The following is a 20,859-nucleotide window of genomic DNA, read 5'->3' on the forward strand; positions in this document are numbered from 1 at the left end:
TCTGTCCTCTGTCCCTCTCCTCTGTCCCTCTCCTCTCTGTCCCTCTCACTCTCCCTCTCACTCTGTCCCTCCCTCCACTGTCCCTCTCCCTCTCTGTCCCTCTCCCTCTCTGTCCCTCTCACTCTGTCCCTCTCCACTCTGTCCCTCTCACTCTGTCCCTCTCACTCTGTCCCTCTCACTCTGTCCCTCTCACTCTGTCCCTCTCTGTCTCACTCTGTCCCTCTCTCACTGTCCCTCTCTCTGTCCCTCTGTCCCTCACTCTGTCCCTCTCCCTCTCCTGTGTCCCTCTCTGTCCTCTGTCCCTCTCCCTCTGTCCCTCTCACTCTGTCCCTCTCTGTATCTCCTGTCTCTCCTCTCTGTCCCTCTCACTCTGTCCCTCTCTCCCTCTCACTCTGTCCCTCTCCCCTCTCACTGTCCTCTCCCTCTCTGTATCTGTATCTCTCCCTCTCACTCTGTCCCTCTCACTCTGTCCCTCTCACTCTGTCCCTCTCACTCTGTCCCTCTCACTCTGTCCCTCTCACTCTGTCCCTCTCACTCTGTCCCTCTCACTCTGTCCTCTCTCTGTCCCTCTCACTCTGTGTCTCCTCCCTCTGTATCTCCCTCTGTCCTCTGTGTCCCTCTCACTCTGTCCTCTCACTGTGTCCCTCTCTCTGTCCTCTCACTCTGTCCCTCTCACTCTGTCCCTCTCACTCTGTCCCTCTCACTGTGTCCCTCTCACTCTGTCCTCTCACTCTGTCCCTCTCCTCTGTCCCCCTCTCACTCTGTCTCCCTCTCTCACTCTGTCCCTCTCACTCTGTCCCTCTCTGTCTCTGTCCCTCTCTCCCTCTGTCCTCTGTCCCTCTCCTCTGTCCTCTCCTCTGTCCCTCTCACTGTGTCCCTCTCTGTCGCTGTCCTCTCCCCTCTCTGTCTCTCTCACTCCTGTCCCTCTCACTGTGTCCCTCTCACCGCTCTGTATCTCTCCCTGTGTCCCTCTCCCACTGTCCCTCTCTCCCTCTGTCCCTCTCACTCTGTCCCTCTCACTCTGTCCCTCTCATGTGTCCTCTCTGTCCCTCTCTGTGTCCCTCTCACTCTGTCCCTCTCCCTCTCTGTATCTCTCCCTCTGTCCCTCTCACTCTGTCCCTCTCACGCTGTCCCTCTCACTCTGTCCCTCTCACTCTGTCCCTCTCACTGTGTCCCTCTCACTGTGTCCCTCTCACTCTGTCCCTCTCCCGCTGTCCCTCTCACTCTGTCCCTCTCACTCTGTCCCTCTCCCTCTGTCCCTCTCACTCTGTCCCTCTCACTCTGTCCCTCTCTGTCCCTCTCACTCTGTCTCTCCCTCTGTCCCTCTCCTCTGTCCCTCTCCCTCACTGTGTCCCTCTCACTCTGTCCCTCTCACTCTGTCCCTCTCACTGTGTCCCTCTCACTGTGTCCCTCTCACTCTGTCCCTCTCACTCCCTCTCACTCTCTCCTCTCCCTCTGTCCCTCTCTGTATCTGTCCCTCTCTCCCTCTGTCCCTCTCACTCTGTCCCTCTCACTCTGTCCCTCTCACTCTGTCCCTCTCACTCTGTCCCTCTCACGCTGTCCCTCTCACTGTGTCCCTCTCACTCTGTCCCTCTCACTGTGTCCCTCTCACGCTGTCCCTCTCACGCTGTCCCTCTCACGCTGTCCCTCTCACTGTGTCCCTCTCACTGTGTCCCTCTCACTCTGTCCCTCTCACTCTAACATCCTATAGGCTTCTTTGTCTAAGAGTGAGTGAGAGGCACAGTGATGTAACTGTCTATTCCTCTGTGCAAAGAGAGCAGGGCATCCACTCTGCGTTAGCAGCCAGACAGACAAAGAGGGACAACAGGCCTCTGCAAGACTGCACAGCCCAGGGCCCACACAGTGCCACACACACACACATATACACACATTTACATACACACATACATACACAACAGGGATTGAAAGAGAAGGATACAGAGGACTGAAAGCTTCAGTTTGGCCACTCTGTTTTTGAACGAGGCAGTTCTATTCCATGCGTAGTGATTGCTGCCCTTTCCAGGCATGGCCTGTCGTGGGTCTCTCAGTGGGGTTTTGGGTAATATATACCATTGAGCAGATGCTTTTATCCAAAGCGACTTACAGTCATGCGTGCATTTGTACGTTATGGGTGGTCCCAGGTAGGATTCAATATCTAAGCTACTGTATCAACCAACAATGTATGAGTTCATGTCATCATACAGCATACGAGTCATGCATGATAGATATTACTCCACTGTTGGAGCTAGAAACACAAGCATTTAGTTAGATATTACTGCACTGTTGGAGCTAGAAACACAAGCATTTAGTTAGATATTACTGCACTGTTGGAGCTAGGAACACGAGCATTTAGTTAGATATTACTGCACTCTTGGAGCTAGGAACACAAGTATTTAGTTAGATATTACTGCACTGTTGGAGCTAGGAACACAAGCATTTAGTTAGATATTACTGCACTGTTGGAGCTGGGAACACAAGCATTTAGTTAGATATTACTGCACTGTTGGAGCTAGAAACACAAGCATTTAGTTAGATATTACTGCACTGTTCAAATCAAATCAAATGTATTTATATAGCCCTTCGTACATCAGCTGATATCTCAAAGTGCTGTACAGAAACCCAGCCTAAAACCCCAAACAGCAAGCAATGCAGGTGTAGAAGCACGGTGGCTAGGAAAAACTCCCTAGAAAGGCCAAAACCTAGGAAGAAACCTAGAGAGGAACCAGGCTATGAGGAGAGGCCAGTCCTCTTCTGGCTGTGCTGGGTGGAGATTATAACAGAACATGGCCAAGATGTTCAAATGTTCATAAATGACCAGCATGGTCTAATAATAATAAGGCAGAACAGTTGAAACTGGAGCAGCAGCACAGTCAGGTGGAAGTTGAAACTGGAGCAGCAGCATGGCCAGGTGGACTGGGGACAGCAAGGAGTCATCATGTCAGGTAGTCCTGGGGCATGGTCCTAGGGCTCAGGTCCTCCGAGAGAGAGAAAGAAAGAGAGAAGGAGAGAATTAGAGAACGCACACTTAGATTCACACAGGACACCGAATAGGACAGGAGAAGTACTCCAGATATAACAAACTGACCCCAGACCCCGACACATAAACTACTGCAGCATAAATACTGGAGGCTGAGACAGGAGGGGTCAGGAGACACTGTGGACCCATCCGAGGACACCCCCGGACAGGGCCAAACAGGAAGGATATAACCCCACCCACTTTGCCAAAGCACAGCCCCCACACCACTAGAGGGATATCTTCAACCACCAACTTACCATCCTGAGACAAGGCTGAGTATAGCCCACAAAGATCTCCGCCACGGCACAACCCAAGGGGGGGGCGCCAACCCAGACAGGATGACCACAACTGTTGGAGCTAGAAACACAAGCATTTAGTTAGATATTACTGCACTGTTGGAGCTAGAAACACAAGCATTTAGTTAGATATTACTGCACTGTTGGAGCTAGAAACACAAGCATTTAGTTAGATATTACTGCACTGTTGGAGCTAGAAACACAAGCATTTAGTTAGATATTACTGCACTGTTGGAGCTAGGAACACAAGCATTTAGTTAGATATTACATATTAAACCTTATTTTTTCATCAAACATTGTGAATAACTCACCACAGGTTAATGAGAAGGGTGTGCTTGAAAGGATGCACATAACTCTGCAATGTTGGGTTGTATTGGAGAGAGTCTCAGTCTTAAATCATTTTCCACACACAGTCTGTGCCTGTATTTAGGGCTGAGACTCTCACATCGGTAAGTGGACTGGAGGCAGGACATGAAAGGGACAACGAATCCAGTTGTTTGTGTCATCTGTTTCTGGAAAGTACCTGTGTAATTGTGCACCCAACTCACTCAGGTGCTTCACTATATCACATTTGACATTGTCCGTAAGCTTGAGTTCATTTGCACACAAAAAATAATTCGATGTTGGAAAGACCTGTGTGTTGTCCTTGTTAACTTCTTGCGTCGAGCCATCCCGGATCCGGTATCGTGACTACAGCCTCAAGCTCATTACCATAACGCAACGTTAACTATTCATGAAAATCGCAAATGAAATGAAATTCATCTATTTGCTCTCAAGCTTAGCCTTTTGTTAACAACACTGTCATCTCATATTTTCAAAAGATGCTTCTCAACCATTGCAAAACAAGCATTTGTGTAACAGTATTGATGGCTAACGTAGCATTTAGCGTAGCATTTAGCGTTAGCATTCAGCAGGCAACATTTACACAAAAAAACAGAAAAGCATTCAAATAAAATAATTTACCTTTGAAGAACTTCAGATGTTTTCAATGAGGAGACTCTGTTAGATAGCAAATGTTCCGTTTTTACAAAAAATATTATTTGTGTCGACTAATCGCTCCGTTTTGTTCATCGCGTTTGGGTAAGGAAAAAAATAAAATAATAAGTCATTAAAACGCGAACTTGTTTCTAAATTAACTCCATAACATCGACAGAAACATGGCAAACCGATGTTTAGAATCAATCCTCAAGGTGTTTTTCACATATCTATCGAAAATAAAATCCATCGTGGCAGTTTACTTTCAATTCTGAAGAAATGGAACGCGCATGGACCTACAGATTACGCACACAGGACACCGGGCGGGACACCAGGTAAATGTAGTCTCTTATGGTCAATCTTCCAATGATATGCCTACAAACACGTCACAATGCTGCAGACACCTTGGGGAAACGACAGAAAGGGCAGGCTCATTCCTGGCGCAATGACAGCCATATAAGGAGACATTGGAACACAGCGCCTTCAGAATCTGGGGCATTTCCAGTATGAAACGTCATCTTGGTTTCGCCTGTAGCATTAGTTCTGGGGCACTCACAGATAATATCTTTGCAGTTTTGGAAACGTCAGAGTTTTGTCTTTCAAAGGCTGTCAATTCCATGCATAGTCGAGCATCTTTTCGTGAAAAAATATTGCGCTTAAAACGGGCACGTCTTTTTATCCAATAATGACACAGCGCCCCCATAGGTTGAACAGGTTAATGCAGACAGAGAAGAGCTCCAACTCCTTAATCATAGCCTTAATTTTGTCCCGCACATTGAATATAGTTACAGAGAGTCCCTGTAATCCTAGATTCAGATAATTCAGGCGAGAAAAATTATCACCCAGATAGGCCAGTTGTGTGAGAAACTCGTCATCATGCAAGCGGTCAGACAAGTGAAAATGATGGTCAGTAAAGAACATAAAAAAAAAAAAATTTAAGTGTCAACACTTTTCCCCTTGATAACCAGCGCACTTCTGTATGTTGTAGAAGCGTTACGTGGTCGCTGCTCATATCATTGCATAGTGCAGAAAATACATGAGAGTTCAGGGGCCTTGCTTTAACTAAGTGAACCATTTTCACTGTTGTGTCCAAAACATCTTTCAAGCTGTCAGGCATTCCCTTGGCAGCAAGAACCTCTCAGTGGATGCTGCAGTGTACCCAAGAGCCTCTCGGTGGATGCTGCAGTGTACCCAAGAGCCTCTCGGTGGATGCTGCAGTGTACCCAAGAGCCTCTCAGTGGATGCTGCAGTGTACCCAAGAGCCTCTCAGTGGATGCTGCAGTGTACCCAAGAGCCTCTCAGTGGATGCTGCAGTGTACCCAAGAGCCTCTCGGTGGATGCTGCAGTGTACCCAAGAGCCTCTCAGTGGATGCTGCAGTGTACCCAAGAGCCTCTCGGTGGATGCTGCAGTGTACCCAAGAGCCTCTCAGTAGATGCTGCAGTGTACCCAAGAGCCTCTCAGTAGATGCTGCAGTGTACCCAAGAGCCTCTCGGTGGATGCTGCAGTGTACCCAAGAGCCTCTCAGTAGATGCTGCAGTGTACCCAAGAGCCTCTAGGTGGATGCTGCAGTGTACCCAAGAGCCTCTCAGTGGATGCTGCAGTGTACCCAAGAGCCTCTAGGTGGATGCTGCAGTCTACCCAAGAGCCTCTCAGTGGATGCTGCAGTGTACCCAAGAGCCTCTCGGTGGATGCTGCAGTGGACCCAAGAGCCTCTCAGTAGATGCTGCAGTGTACCCAAGAGCCTCTAGGTGGATGCTGCAGTGTACCCAAGAGCCTCTCAGTGGATGCTGCAGTGTACCCAAGAGCCTCTAGGTGGATGCTGCAGTCTACCCAAGAGCCTCTCAGTGGATGCTGCAGTGTACCCAAGAGCCTCTCGGTGGATGCTGCAGTGGACCCAAGAGCCTCTTGGTGGATGCTGCAGTCTACCCAAGAGCCTCTCGGTGGATGCTGCAGTGTACCCAAGAGCCTCTCGGTGGATGCTGCAGTGTACCCAAGAGCCTCTCGGTGGATGCTGCAGTGTACCCAAGAGCCTCTCGGTGGATGCTGCAGTGTACCCAAGAGCCTCTCGGTGGATGCTGCAGTGTGAGCCTCTCGGTGGATGCTGCAGTGTACCCAAGAGCCTCTCGGTGGATGCTGCAGTGGACCCAAGAGCCTCTCGGTGGATGCTGCAGTGTACCCAAGAGCCTCTCGGTGGATGCTGCAGTGTACCCAAGAGCCTCTCGGTGGATGCTGCAGTGAACCCAAGAGCCTCTCGGTGGATGCTGCAGTGTACCCAAGAGCCTCTAGGTGGATGCTACAGTGTACCCAAGAGCCTCTAGGTGGATGCTGCAGTGTACCCAAGAGCCTCTCGGTGGATGCTGCAGTGTACCCAAGAGCCTCTAGGTGGATGCTACAGTGTACCCAAGAGCCTCTAGGTGGATGCTGCAGTGTACCCAAGAGCCTCTAGGTGGATGCTGCAGTGTACCCAAGAGCCTCTAGGTGGATGCTGCAGTGTACCCAAGAGCCTCTAGGTGGATACTGCAGTGTACCCAAGAGCCTCTAGGTGGATGCTGCAGTGTACCCAAGAGCCTCTCGGTGGATGCTGCAGTGTACCCAAGAGCCTCTAGGTGGATGCTACAGTGTACCCAAGAGCCTCTAGGTGGATGCTGCAGTGTACCCAAGAGCCTCTAGGTGGATGCTGCAGTGTACCCAAGAGCCTCTAGGTGGATACTGCAGTGTACCCAAGAGCCTCTCGGTGGATGCTGCAGTGTACCCAAGAGCCTCTAGGTGGATGCTGCAGTGTACCCAAGAGCCTCTAGGTGGATGCTGCAGTGTACCCAAGAGCCTCTCGGTGGATGCTACAGTGAACCCAAGAGCCTCTAGGTGGATGCTGCAGTGAACCCAAGAGCCTCTAGGTGGATGCTGCAGTGAACCCAAGAGCCTCTCAGTGGATGCTGCAGTGTACCCAAGTGGTGTCGGGAGCAACTGCTTGCACGCGCGTTACCACTCCACTATGCCTCCTTGTCATGGCTTTTGCACCATCAGTACAGATACCAACACATCTTGACCACCAAAGTCCATTTGATGTCACAAAGCTGTCCAGTACTTTAAAAATATCCTCTCCTGTTGTCCTGGTTTCCAGTGGTTTGCAGAAGAGGATGTCTTCCTTAATTGACCCCCCATAATCGTAACGGACATATACCAGGAGCTGTGCCAGGCCACCACGTCTGATGACTCATCCAGCTGTAACGCAGAGAATTCACTGGCTTGTATGAGAAGCAGTAATAATCTCCTGCCATGTCACTGATGCGTTGTGAAACAGTGTTGTTTGATGAAGGCATTGTCTCTATAGTTTTTTTTGGGCCTTTTCCCCCAGCATTGTCACAGCCATATCCATAGCAGCAGGAAGAATTAAGTGCTCCACTATAGTATGGGGCTTGCCTGTCCTAGCCACCTGGTAGCTCACCATATAAGACTCTTCTAGACCCTTGTTATTAATGGTATCTGTTTCTTTTATACGTCTTACTACTCAAAAGTCGTCTTTATTCCTGCTCCAAAAACTCCCTTATTATTCAGTGTCCTGTTTCGTTTCTAAATGTCTGAGCAAGAGTGAATGGTTAATGTGATTGGATGAGTAACGGTGAATATGATTGGATGAGTAACGGTTAATGTGATTGGATGAGTAACGGTGAATGTGATTGGATGAGTAACGGTTAATGTGATTGGATGAGTAACGGTTAATGTGATTGGATGAGTAACGGTTAATGTGATTGGATGTTAATTATTTGACTAGGCTTCCTGTATTTGGCATTGTCTTATTTCTCTGAACACTAGATGGTTTCATTTTATTTTTGGCAGTGAAACGAGGCTACTCGGGCAAGAGAGAGAAAACAAAACTCTCCCAAATGTATAGCCCCGTTGGAAAATATAAATGTACTGTTTGAAAATGTGAATCACATTTTTATTTGGTGTACCCCCAACGGCAATGTGCGTACCCCAGTTTGGGAATAGCTGTAACAGGGGCCTTGTCAATAGGTTTAGCCGTCATGCTTTAAAAAGTTAGTACCCTCAGAGCTTTTGATACCGACCACATTCCCAAGGCCACGTCTAGTAGTCGTCTAGCTGACTTTCGTCCCTTGACAACTCCGTATCACGTCCTCCCATTCCCAGAGAACACAGTCCTCTAACACAAGGCTTATGTAAATGTCGCTCTCTGTCTGTCTCTGTCCATCCTGACATTTAGGAGCACACAAAGACATTTAGGAGAGTATAAAGACATTTATGTCTCTCTCTGTCTCTCTCTGTCCATCCTGACATTTAGGAGCGCATAAAGACATTTATGTCTTTCTCTGTCTCTCTGTCTCTGTCTCTCTCTGTCCATCCTGACATTTAGGAGCACACAAAGACATTTAGGAGCACACAAAGACATTTAGGAGCGCACAAAGACATTTAGGAGCACACAAAGACATTTAGGAGCACACAAAGACATTTAGGAGCACACAAAGAAGCACACAAAGACATTTAGGAGCCCACAAAGACATTTAGGAGCACACAAAGACATTTAGGAGCACACAAAGACATTTAGGAGCACACAAAGACATTTAGGAGCCCACAAAGACATTTAGGAGCACACAAAGACATTTAGGAGCACACAAAGACATTTAGGAGCACACAAAGAAGCACACAAAGAAGCACACAAAGACATTTAGGAGCCCACAAAGACATTTAGGAGCACACAAAGACATTTAGGAGCGCACAAAGACATTTAGGAGCCCACAAAGACATTTAGGAGCACACAAAGACATTTAGGAGCGCACAAAGACATTTAGGAGCACACAAATAAGCACACAAATACATTTAGGAGCACACAAAGACATTTAGGAGCACACAAATAAGCACACAAAGACATTTAGGAGCCCATAAAGACATTTAGGAGCACACAAAGACATTTAGTAGCACACAAAGACATTTAGGAGCCCACAAAGACATTTAGGAGCACACAAAGACATTTAGGAGCACACAAAGACATTTAGGAGCACACAAAGACATTTAGGAGCACAATGAAAGTATTTGAGGAAGTGTGTTTTTATGATAAGAAATAACAAAAAGTTAATGAGTAAAAGTTTTTTTGGGGTGGTCCATGCTCAGTAAAGTACAAGTCACTTGGGTGACCTTACCGTGGTAACGGTGGGATTGGCATGTCTGTCCGTCCGTCTGTCTCTCGAGACGAGATTGTCTGACATCCCTTTGCTAGTAGCAGTTGAGAAAACTCAAACTAACGTTGAACAACAACCTAGCGTGTGAAGAGAAGATGTAAATAGCCAAGAAACACGAGGACAAAGTCACACTTCAGTAGACTTTTGGGTAAATTCGACCAACTTCTATGCTTGTGCGCTTCTAAAACGGTATCTTTCAGCACATCCCTCATAGTGCGCCCCAGGTTTTATGGGACTCTACCTTTTTTCTTTGCATAGAAATAAGAAAGCGTTCATTTTTCTATGGTTATTTGTGTACTGTAGCTACCAGCAATGAAACAAGACTTGCTATAAATCACAACTCCCGCTTGTGCTTTTTCAGTTCACATATCTATTTTTCTATTTTTAGGAGTATATGCAAGTAAAATGGTTGTACTGTAGAGCCCTGAAAATCCACACACAGAGACAATGAAGGAGCGTCAGGCTCTCTCCTTCCTCCGCAGCTCACATAAATCACACTGACCACAGGTACCGGGAGGTGGGACAGACTGCAGACACTTTGTGACTGACAGGCTTCTTGTCCTATCAGTGTTTCCCTGTCATCGCTCGCTTTGTGACTGCCAGGCTTCTTGTCCTATCAGTGTTTCCCTGTCATCGCTGGCTTTGTGACTGACAGGCTTCTTGTCCTATCAGTGTTTCCCTGTCATCGCTGGCTTTGTGACTGACAGGCTTCTGTCCCATCAGTGTTTCCGTCATCGCTGGCTTTGTGGCTGACAGGCTTCTTGTCCTATCAGTGTTTCCCTGTCATCGCTGGCTTTGTGACTGACAGGCTTCTGTCCTATCAGTGTTTCCCTGTCATCGCTGGCTTTGTGACTGACAGGGTTCTGTCCTATCAGTGTTTCCCTGTCATCGCTGGCTTTGTGACTGACAGGCTTCTGTCCTATCAGTGTTTCCCTGTCATCGCTGGCTTTGTGACTGACAGGCTTCTTGTCCTATCAGTGTTTCCCTGTCATCGCTCGCTTTGTGACTGCCAGGCTTCTGTCCTATCAGTGTTTCCCTGTCATCGCTGGCTTTGTGACTGACAGGCTTCTTGTCCTATCAGTGTTTCCCTGTCATCGCTGGCTTTGTGACTGACAGGCTTCTTGTCCTATCAGTGTTTCCCTGTCATCGCTGGCTTTGTGACTGACAGGCTTCTTGTCCTATCAGTGTTTCCCTGTCATCGCTGGCTTTGTGACTGACAGGCTTCTGTCCTATCAGTGTTTCCCTGTCATCGCTGGCTTTGTGACTGACAGGCTTCTTGTCCTATCAGTGTTTCCCTGTCATCGCTCGCTTTGTGACTGCCAGGCTTCTGTCCTATCAGTGTTTCCCTGTCATCGCTGGCTTTGTGACTGACAGGCTTCTTGTCCTATCAGTGTTTCCCTGTCATCGCTGGCTTTGTGACTGACAGGCTTCTTGTCCTATCAGTGTTTCCCTGTCATCGCTGGCTTTGTGACTGACAGGCTTCTTGTCCTATCAGTGTTTCCCTGTCATCGCTGGCTTTGTGACTGACAGGCTTCTGTCCTATCAGTGTTTCCCTGTCATCGCTGGCTTTGTGACTGACAGGGTTCTGTCCTATCAGTGTTTCCCTGTCATCGCTGGCTTTGTGACTGACAGGCTTCTGTCCTATTAGTGTTTCCCTGTCATCGCTGGCTTTGTGACTGACAGGCTTCTTGTCCTATCAGTGTTTCCCTGTCATCGCTGGCTTTGTGACTGCCAGGCTTCTGTCCTATCAGTGTTTCCCTGTCATCGCTGGCTTTGTGACTGACAGGCTTCTTGTCCTATCAGTGTTTCCCTGTCATCGCTGGCTTTGTGACTGACAGGCTTCTTGTCCTATCAGTGTTTCCCTGTCATCGCTGGCTTTGTGACTGACAGGCTTCTTGTCCTATCAGTGTTTCCCTGTCATCGCTGGCTTTGTGACTGCCAGGCTTCTTGTCCTATCAGTGTTTCCCTGTCATCGCTGGCTTTGTGACTGACAGGCTTCTTGTCCTATCAGTGTTTCCCTGTCATCGCTGGCTTTGTGACTGCCATTGTGAGTCATTCCCCCTCCATCTGTTTATCCTGGATCACTCAGTTAGTCTTAGCTAGTCCTCCTGCTTAGTACAGCAGCACAAGGAGATTGTCTTGTTATAGGTCTGTCTGTCTGTCTGTCACTCTTCCCTCAGACAGTTAGCCTAGTTATGAATTGCTGTCCTTAGCCCTTCTGTAGCTTCCTCTAGCCTAAACCCCTGCTGTCAGAAAGGATATCTCTATGGCTGGCGGGCCTCTGTGTTTTGGACTGTTTGATCATGTGACCTAATGACCCAGTCAGATCCGGTTGTAGTAGGCCAATGAACTGCTGAAGAAAAGTCCCTGAAACTCTCCCAAGAATACCATCGTAAATCCAAGTCATTAGGTTGGGAAAGCAGAAAACCGCGGGGCAGTGCAAAAACACAAACAAGACTTTTACAACTGCAGGACTAAAAAGATCTGATTAAACCAAACCGTTTTCACAGCAGGGCAGACTAAAGAGCTTTTGTAGCATCTTGGCTGATATAATTCTTTATTATTGTCTTCTAGGGATAATCTTGATAATCTCTATTACCACCGATGGTATATAAGCAGCAAAACCAGGATGGTAGATTTGTAAATGTTGTTTGTTTGAGGAAAAACATTCCCATGGTGGGATTTTTGTTTCCCCTTCTTACTGTGTCCTTAACCAATGTGTCTTTGTCCTTACCCAATGCGTCTTTGTCCTTACCCAATGTGTCTTTGTCCTTACCCAATGCGTCTTTGTCCTTACCTAATGTGTCTTTGTCCTTAGCCAATGTGTCTTTGTCCTTACCCAATGTGTCTTTGTCCTTAACCAATGTGTCTTTGTCCTTACCCAATGCGTCTTTGTCCTTACCAATGCGTCTTTGTCCTTACCCAATGTGTCTTTGTCCTTACCCAATGTGTCTTTGTCCTTAGCCAATGTGTCTTTGTCCTTACCCAATGTGTCTTTGCCCTTACCTAATGTGTCTTTGTCCTTACCCAATGTGTCTTTGTCCTTACCCAATGTGTCTTTGTCCTTACCCAATGTGTCTTTGTCCTTACCTAATGTGTCTTTGTCCTTACCTAATGCGTCTTTGTCCTTACCCAATGTGTCTTTGTCCTTACCCAATGTGTCTTTGTCCTTACCCAATGTGTCTTTCTCCTTAGCCAATGTGTCTTTGTCCTTACCCAATGTGTCTTTGTCCTTACCCAATGTGTCTTTGTCCTTACCCAATGTGTCTTTGTCCTTACCCAATGTGTCTTTGTCCTTACCCAATGTGTCTTTGTCCTTACCCAATGTGTCTTTGTCCTTACCCAATGTGTCTTTGTCCTTACCCAATGTGTCTTTGTCCTTACCCAATGTGTCTTTGTCCTTACCTAATGTGTCTTTGTCCTTACCCAATGTGTCTTTGTCCTTACCAATGCGTCTTTGTCCTTACCCAATGTGTCTTTGTCCTTAGCCAATGTGTCTTTGTCCTTAGCCAATGTGTCTTTGTCCTTACCCAATGTGTCTTTGTCCTTACCCAATGTGTCTTTGTCCTTACCTAATGTGTCTTTGTCCTTACCCAATGTGTCTTTGTCCTTACCCAATGTGTCTTTGTCCTTACCCAATGTGTCTTTGTCCTTACCTAATGTGTCTTTGTCCTTACCCAATGTGTCTTTGTCCTTACCAATGCGTCTTTGTCCTTACCCAATGTGTCTTTGTCCTTAGCCAATGTGTCTTTGTCCTTACCCAATGTGTCTTTGTCCTTACCCAATGTGTCTTTGTCCTTACCTAATGTGTCTTTGTCCTTACCTAATGCGTCTTTGTCCTTACCCAATGTGTCTTTGTCCTTACCCAATGTGTCTTTGTCCTTACCCAATGTGTCTTTCTCCTTAGCCAATGTCCCCTTCAAGATCTGGTAACGTTAATATACATCCCTTGGATGACCGTGTAACATTTGATCTTGTCTTTCAGGTGAAGTGGTCTGACTTCTCATCCAGCATTGTCAGGAAAACACAGCTTGAACTGGAGAGCTTCTTGTTGAAGGTATTTTCCCTGACTACGTTTTATAAATGCTGCAAACTGCCAGCTATCCTTATTAACGTGCCAAAATTGACTGAATTTAAATGGAATTGAGCCCAAGTTCCCTGCGTAGTATTGACAGGACGTTCACCCACTGATTATAAGCAGGGATAATGAACTAACTTTATGAGTTAATGAACCTAATGAATTGAATGTTGAACTGTTTAAGGACATCTCCTAGCTCTGATTTTAAAGGTGTTTGTTTGAATGGTGCTGCACATAACCTGTTAAAACTTTATCCCTGTCTTGCAGCTTCCCAAGGAGCAGTCCACGGAGTCGTTTGAGAAGGGCATCCTCCGGCTGCTCAACCAGGGAGACAAGTACGAGAGCAGGGGCGTGGAGAGGAACCTCAAGTGAGTTCTGCTTAGCTGCCTACCTGTTTGATTAATTGATTGATTGATTGATTAATTGGTGGATTGATTGATTGGGAAAATATATGCACTAAGTCGTACAATCCCGGGGACCCTGGGGATATGGGGATAACATGTTAAAGTGATTGCATTTATTTCCAATGTGGTCCATAAAGGCCTTGACTAGAACCCATTAGATGATAGATTAGAGCCCATTAGATAACAGACTAGAAACCATTAGATGATAGACTAGAGCCCATTAGGAAACATACTAGAGCCCATTAGATAACAGACTAGAACCCGTTAGATAACAGACTAGAGCCCATTAGATAACAGACTAGAACCCATTAGATAACAGACTAGAACCCATTAGATAACAGACTAGAACCCGTTAGATAACAGACTAGAACCCGTTAGATAACAGACTAGAACCCGTTAGATAACAGACTAGAACCCGTTAGATAACAGACTAGAACCCATTAGATAACAGACTAGAACCCATTAGATAACAGACTAGAACCCATTAGATAACAGACTAGAACCCGTTAGATAACAGACTAGGGCCCATGACAGTCCTCTGTCCAAGTGATAGTCCTCTGACTAAGTGTCAGTCCTCTGACTAAGTGTCAGTCCTCTGACTAAGTGATAGTCCTCTGACCAAGTGTCAGTCCTCTGTCCAAGTGTCAGTCCTCTGACTAAGTGACAGTCCTCTGACCAAGTGACAGTCCTCTGACCAAGTGACAGTCCTCTGACCACGTGACAGTCCTCTGTCCAAGTGACAGTCCTCTGTCCAAGTGTCAGTCCTCTGACCAAGTGACAGTCCTCTGACCAAGTGACAGTCCTCTGACCAAGTGTCAGTCCTCTGACCAAGTGACAGTCCTCTGACCAAGTGACAGTCCTCTGACCAAGTGTCAGTCCTCTGACCAAGTGACAGTCCTCTGACTAAGTGACAGTCCTCTGACCAAGTGTCAGTCCTCTGTCCAAGTCTCAGTCCTCTGTCCAAGTGTCAGTCCTCTGTCCAAGTGTCAGTCCTCTGTCCAAGTGTCAGTCCTCTGACCAAGTGACAGTCCTCTGACCAAGTGACAGTCCTCTGACCAAGTGTCAGTCCTCTGACCAAGTGAGTCCTCTGACCAAGTGAGTCCTCTGACCCAGTGACAGTCCTCTGACCAAGTGTCAGTCCTCTGACCCATTGTCAGTCCTCTGACCAAGTGTCAGTCCTCTGACCCATCCTGACCAAGTGTCATCCTCTGACCAAGTGACAGTCCTCTGACCAAGTGTCAGTCCTCTGTCCAAGTGTCAGTCCTCTGACCAAGTGACAGTCCTCTGACCAAGTCCTCTGACAGTCCTCTGACCAAGTGTCAGTCCTCTGACCAAGTGACAGTCCTCTGACCAAGTGACAGTCCTCTGACCAAGTGTCAGTCCTCTGTCCAAGTGACAGTCCTCTGACCAAGTGTCAGTCCTCTGTCCAAGTGACAGTCCTCTGACCAAGTGACAGTCCTCTGACTAAGTGACAGTCCTCTGACCAAGTGTCAGTCCTCTGTCCAAGTGTCAGTCCTCTGTCCAAGTGTCAGTCCTCTGACCAAGTGACAGTCCTCTGTCCAAGTGACAGTCCTCTGTCCAAGTGACAGTCCTCTGTCCAAGTGTCAGTCCTCTGACCAAGTGACAGTCCTCTGACCAAGTGACAGTCCTCTGACCAAGTGTCAGTCCTCTGACCAAGTGACAGTCCTCTGACCAAGTGACAGTCCTCTGACCAAGTGACAGTCCTCTGACCCATTGTCAGTCCTCTGACCAAGTGTCAGTCCTCTGACCCATTGTCAATCCTCTGACCAAGTGACAGTCCTCTGACCAAGTGACAGTCCTCTGACCAAGTGACAGTCCTCTGACCAAGTGTCAGTCCTCTGTCCAAGTGTCAGTCCTCTGTCCAAGTGTCAGTCCTCTGACCAAGTGACAGTCCTCTGACCAAGTGACAGTCCTCTGACCAAGTGTCAGTCCTCTGTCCAAGTGTCAGTCCTCTGTCCAAGTGTCAGTCCTCTGTCCAAGTGACAGTCCTCTGTCCAAGTGACAGTCCTCTGACCAAGTGACAGTCCTGAGGAAAGGATTCATTCTCCCTTTTCAAATAGGATGGAGCCTTTTTGCATTAGAAGTTTTTGCCAATTACATTAGACTAATTTATTCCGTGCTAATAGTGTGATGGCAATGCAGAATTCAGAAACTATAATGCATATGGTATTCCTGATGTGAGAGAACAAACTACTATCAAAAAGAACTTGAGTTTTGTGCCTTATGCTAATTTGACTCCATCTGTTCTCACCTACAGTAAGTAGGCTGATAGAAAATGATTTTGCTAAATTGACCCGCAATACCCCCCAAAAACAAGAAGCTAATCTCAGTAATGATGAACAAAATGCTTTGAAGGAACTGAAAGACAATCTAGATATTGTGTTATGAAGCAGGGAACAATATAGGAGTGAGGTCTATGCTCAACTCCCTGGCACCTCTCCGTTACAACCCCACGGACAGAAAAGAAAAGGGACATAGATAGCTTCGTTGATAACGCTCTTTCACAGGGTTGGATAACGGAAACGAAGAAGGACTTTTCTCATTACACCATGGCCAGCCTGTCCAGTTTATATTGGCTTACCGAACCTACATAATAGTGTGTATAAACCTCCTTTCCGTCCCATGATATCCTACACCGGCCAAACCCGGACAACGCCGGGCCTATTGTGTGCCGCCCTATGGGACTCCCAATCACTGCCGGTTGCGATACGACTTGGATTCAAACCAGGGTGTCTGTAGTGACGCCACTAGCACTGAGATGCAGTGCCTTAGACCACTGCGCCACTCGGGAGCCCCATGGGACCCTGGGAAGAGACCTGCATTTATGAAGTCCAGAAAACCCCATATTTCCAGAATGCCACTCTTTGGAAAAGTTCATTTCTTTAAATGAACTTATCTGACACCGATCTCAAATTAACAGCAGAGAGAAGTCGGAAAGAAAATAGACTTCTTTGATCTTACAATCCACAAAAAATAAAGAAAACAAGTTGGAGTCTACGATCTCCAGCAAGACACAGAGTAGAAACACCACTTTTACGGCAGACAGCAATCACCACGGCACACCTTCAGCGGAACATACCGGTGGGTTCATTTGTAAGACTCTGATATAACTGTAGTACACGCTAATGGCATACGCACCAGGTTCCTGCAACGCCGGGGTATGATAAGGGTGTCATTGAACAGGCTTCTACACCCGTGCTACAGAGACTGAATGTCAAAGCCTACTCACTGACACTAATAGAAACCAGGACAAAACGGTTGCCACGTTTGTGGTTGTTTTTTCTCTCCCCCACACGGATTACGGCCCATGTGCCGGTCGAGTCAAATCCATTTTAATGAAACTCTAGAACATCCCTCAAAATGGATCCACATCTACTAAAATAGGATTTTTTGTTTTCGCCGTGCGCACAATCGAGTTACGCACAGCGCGCAGCTACCCAAGGAGCGTGACATTTTGGCTCCCAGGCCCGCTCTGATGGAAATGACAAGTGTGGCCACTATGTACATTGTGACATCACCAGCAATACTACAGTTTTATACCACAGGTAAAGAATAGGAAAATCCAAAGCTTCATTAATTGCAGCACCACGAATGTCACGTATATGCTGAAATGTAATCTGAAGGGCTACTCCCATTGGTCAAAACTAAACTAGCGTTGAAACTCTGCATTTCAGAACACAAGGCCCCTATTAGAATATATAAACACCGACCTATGCTATTGCGCGCCACTGTATCTAATCCAACGTTGACTCACCTTCCTCCATGCGCTTACTAGCTAATAGAACACGTCCTGATGTCACCAAGAGGAAGTGACATCATCCAGATTTCACCAACAGGAGATGACATCATCCAGGTTTCACCAACAGGAGATTACATCGTACGTAAACTAGAACAAAGAGAGGCATTTTGCCTGTACTCCTTGGGCACTGTGGATCCTAAGGGGCTAAATTATGATTTTATTTTTTTTCACTGTCCTCGTTTCTATAATGTTGTCGCCTTGATTTTTTGGGGTTCACAGATTCACAGACACCCAAATATCACCTATGTATATGTTGACATGGTCTATTGATTAACCAGACATTACCCCTCATTTGGCTACCTTTCCTTCCTGTTCTCTGCTGCCAGTGACTGGAACATATCGCAAAAATCGCTAAAGTTGGAGACTTGTATCTCCCTCACTAACTTTAAGCATCAGCTGTCAGAGCAGCTAACCGATCGCTGCAGCTGTACATAGTCCATCTGTAAATAGCCCACCCAATCTACCTCCCTCATGCCCATATTGTTTTTATTTACTTTTCTGCTCTTTTGCACACCAGTATTTCTATTTCCACATAATCATCTGCTCATTTATCACTCCAGTGTTAATCTGCTAAATTGTAATTACTTCGCCACTATTGGCCTATTTATTGCCTTACCTCCTCACGCCATTTGCACACACTGTATATAGACTTTTTTTCCTATTGTGTTATTGACTGTATGTGTGTTTATTCCATGTGTAACTCGGTTGTTGTTTGTGTTGTTTGTGTCACACTGCTTTGCTTTATCTTGGCCAAGTCGCAGTTGTAAATGAGAACTTGTTCTCACCTAGCCTACCTAGTTAAATAAAAAAGACGCTACCACTTTGTGCTATAATTTGCCATTTACCTTGAAACATATAATTTTATCTCAATAAGCATCTAGGGTATTTATTAATTTAACTAGGCAAAAGGCAGTTAAGATCAAATTCTTATTTGCAATGACGGCTTAGGAACAGTAGGTTAACTGCCTTGTTCAGGGGCAGAACTACAGATTGTTACGCACTCAGCTCGGGGATTCGATCTAGCAACCTTTCAGGTTATTAGCCCAATTATCTAACCACTAGGCTACCCGCTAGTATAAATAGGAGCTATGTGCAATGGCCAGGTCATTATGGAGGAGCTTGTCGTAGAAACATCAGCCACATGTCCGCATCCTGTACAATGGATTAAAATGAGAAATCAGAAATCAATCTCTGACTTGTTTTGTTGTTGAGTTGTTCCCATCTCATTTACATTTACATTTAAGTCATTTATCAGACGCTCTTATCCAGAGCGACTTACAAACTCCTTTTTTTACCTCAAATTAGTCCTTTTGGAAGTTTTTCTTGGTAAGTAATTCTGGTGATTTTTTGTCCTTGTTGTTAAGCTCCTTTCCTTTGTTTGTTGAAGTAAGAAGAAGGCCCACCTTAACTCTGTATGTACATGACTTACTCTCTTGGTTACTGTGAGGGGCGGTGTCTTGTTGTGAGGACAACAGTGCCCCCTCCTGGAAACCACTTCTAGTCAGTATCGTTTCCTGGAAAATGAAAGCTTAAAGTCTTTGATTTATTTCCCCTTTATTTAACCAGGTAGGCCAGTTGAGAACACCTTTATTTAACCAGGTAGACCAGTTGAGAACACCTTTATTTAACCAGGTAGACCAGTTGAGAAAACCTTTATTTAACCAGGTAGACCAGTTGAGAACACCTTTATTTAACCAGGTAGACCAGTTGAGAACACCTTTATTTAACCAGGTAGGCTAGTTGAGAACACCTTTATTTAACCAGGTAGGCCAGTTGAGAACACCTTTATTTAACCAGGTAGACCAGTTGAGAACACCTTTATTTAACCAGGTAGGCCAGTTGAGAACACCTTTATTTAACCAGGTAGACCAGTTGAGAACACCTTTATTTAACCAGGTAGACCAGTTGAGAACACCTTTATTTAACCAGGTAGGCCAGTTGAGAACACCTTTATTTAACCAGGTAGACCAGTTGAGAACACCTTTATTTAACCAGGTAGACCAGTTGAGAACAAGTTCTCATTTACAACTGCGACCCGGCCAAGATAAAGCAAAGCAGTGCACCACAAACAACAACACATGGAATAAACAATAAACACACCAATAACACAAACAAGTCAATGACACAGTAGAAAAAAGAAAGTCTATATACAGTGTGTGCAAAAGGCATTTTATTTATCTGTTATTTTACCAGGTAAGAGAAGACATTCTCATTTGCAGCAACAACCTGGGGAACAGTTACAGGGGGATTAATGAGCCAATTGTAAACTGGGATTATTAGGTGACCGTGATGGTGACCAGATTGGTAATATTAGGTGACCAGATTGGTAATTTAGCCAGGACACCAGGGTTAACACCCCTACGATAAGTGCCATGGGATGTTTAATGATCTCAGAGAGTCAGGACACCAGGGTTAACACCCCTACTCTTACAATAAGTGCCATGGGATGTTTAATGATCTCAGAGAGTCAGGACACCCATTTAACGTCCCATCAGAAAGAGGGCAACCTACACAGGGCAGTGTCCAATGTGCCCAATCACTGCCCTGGGATATTTTTTCTTAGACCAGAGGAAAGAGTGCCTCCTACTGGCCCTCCAACACCACTTCCAGCAGCATCTGGTCTCCCCATTTAGGAACTGACCAGGACCAACGCTGCTTAGCTTCAGAAGCAAGCCAGCAGTGGTATGCAGGGTGGTATGCTGCTGGCATAAGGGGTAGGCAATAAATAGGCCATAGGAGCGAATAATTACAATTGAGCAGATGATGATGTGCAAGTAGAGATACTGGTGTGCAGAAAAATAAATCAAATAAAAACAGTATGGGGATGAGGTAGATAGATTGGGTGGGCTATTTACAGATGGACTATGTACAGCTGCAGTGATCGGTTAGCTGCTCAGATAGTTGATGTTTAAAGTTGGTGAGGGAAATGAAAGTCTCCAACTTCAGCGATTTTTGCGATTCGTTCCAGTCACTGGCAGCAGAGAACTGGAAGGAAAGGCAGCCAAATAAGGTGTTGGCTTTGGAGATAATCAGTGAGATAAGTGCCGATAACTCTGCTCATAGATAACAAAAAA

General features: G+C 46.2%; 1 protein-coding gene across 1 annotated transcript in view; it reads left to right on the forward strand.

Annotated features, from left to right (window-relative positions):
• The window catches only part of LOC115123253 (zinc finger CCHC domain-containing protein 2-like), a 71,962-nt gene that overhangs the window by 20,940 nt on the left and 30,163 nt on the right, over positions 1 to 20,859 (forward strand). Inside the window, exons 3-5 of the mRNA XM_065023398.1 lie at positions 10,240 to 10,433; positions 13,469 to 13,540; positions 13,829 to 13,929. Coding sequence (XP_064879470.1) covers positions 10,240 to 10,433; positions 13,469 to 13,540; positions 13,829 to 13,929 — 367 coding nt within the window. The remainder of the gene's footprint in view (positions 1 to 10,239; positions 10,434 to 13,468; positions 13,541 to 13,828; positions 13,930 to 20,859) is intronic.

The sequence above is a fragment of the Oncorhynchus nerka genome, linkage group LG10 (assembly GCF_034236695.1).
Source record: "Oncorhynchus nerka isolate Pitt River linkage group LG10, Oner_Uvic_2.0, whole genome shotgun sequence".
NCBI classification, from domain to species: Eukaryota; Metazoa; Chordata; class Actinopteri; order Salmoniformes; family Salmonidae; genus Oncorhynchus; species Oncorhynchus nerka.